The following is a 1,383-nucleotide window of genomic DNA, read 5'->3' on the forward strand; positions in this document are numbered from 1 at the left end:
GGCACTCAACAACAACAACAGCAAGGTCTGTGGTTCAATCACCAGCTGCTCCTCGGAAGCCCTATATAGGGTCACTGTGGGTCGGAAGCAACTTGACAGCACTTAATAACAACAAGGATGTTCTCAATGGCATTTAATAACAATAGTGATAACAAAGGACACTCTGGTAGTGCAGAAGGTTAAACGTTGGCCTTCCAACCTCACAGTTGGCAGTTCAAGCCCACCAGCTGCTCCACAGGAGACAGATACGGCTGTCTACATCTATAAAGATTGACAACCTCTGAAACCCTGTGGGGACAGTTCTACTCTGTCCTGAAGGGTCACTGTGAGGTGACCACAGTAGAGATAAGGTTGGTCCAAGAGAACATAGATATCCTACCCATAGGTGACTGCTTTGAGGAGTACACAAACACAGGCCTTATACCTGGAGGTACCTGAACTACCATCAGCTCATTAAAATGGTGGCTTTCATTGCTAAACTGCCACCAGAGCCTGTGGCCCCATGAGGACCCTGTCTCCTTCCGGGAGAGGCTGGTTTAGGTAGAGTACTCTGAGAAAGGGCTGCTGGTAGCCTCAAACTCTCTCAGCTCTTGCTTTGATGATGGGAAAGGAGGAACCAAGGGCATGGTTTCAGTGAGGAATGGGCCCACCTCTCATGACGGCATTGTGGAATGGCCGACAAGAGCTGTTTGCACGCTGAGTAACAGCAAGGTTGCTATGGCTCTGGGACAGATGTCCAGCCTCGAAGGACATCAGAGTACACCACCTCCCACTGTTCTGACCCTATCCTATCTTGGAGCCTCACCTATCTTGATGGCATCGTAGACATACTCAGGATCATGCATGAGATCACACAGCGCCATGAGAGCTTTCTGTCTGGTCCGCAGGTCCTCTGACTGCAATTCTTCATTGAGCTTGGGCAGGGCCCGGCAACCGTAGGCAATGGCAGCCTGGGTAGGGTTGATGTCAGGGGGCATGTACATGGAGATTCGGGTGTGGGCCATCTTTCCACACAGGCAGAAGGCGACTCTCTAGCTTTCAACACAAAGCGCTGCAGAAATCACTGAATAAAGAACCAGAAAGCCATCATTACCACTGCTGGGTGGTGCTATAGGATAAGCACTGTCACAGTTCGAACCCATCAGTCACTATGTGGGAGACCAATGAGGCTGGCTGCCCCCACAAATATTTATAGCCTCAGAAATCCTATACAGGGTTGCTGTGAGTCAGAATTGACTCAGTGGCAGTGAGTTGGGTTTGAGTTTTCTCATTAGATAAAGAGGCCCTGGTGGCACCGTGGGTTAACTGTTGGTCTGCTAACCAAAAGATCAGTGGTTCAAAGCCACCAGCTGCTCTGTGGGAGAAAGATGAGGCAGCCTCTTT

General features: G+C 50.0%; 1 protein-coding gene across 1 annotated transcript in view; it reads right to left on the reverse strand.

The window, feature by feature from the left end:
* The window catches only part of RTDR1 (rhabdoid tumor deletion region gene 1), a 69,300-nt gene extending 68,296 nt beyond the window's left edge, over positions 1-1,004 (reverse strand). The window contains exon 1 of the mRNA XM_006874919.1: positions 806-1,004. Within this exon, the coding sequence (XP_006874981.1) occupies positions 806-1,004 (199 nt within the window). The remainder of the gene's footprint in view (positions 1-805) is intronic.
* Between the last annotated feature and the right edge of the window lie 379 nt (positions 1,005-1,383).

This window comes from Chrysochloris asiatica, unplaced genomic scaffold (genome assembly GCF_000296735.1).
Source record: "Chrysochloris asiatica unplaced genomic scaffold, ChrAsi1.0 scaffold00306, whole genome shotgun sequence".
NCBI classification, from domain to species: Eukaryota; Metazoa; Chordata; class Mammalia; order Afrosoricida; family Chrysochloridae; genus Chrysochloris; species Chrysochloris asiatica.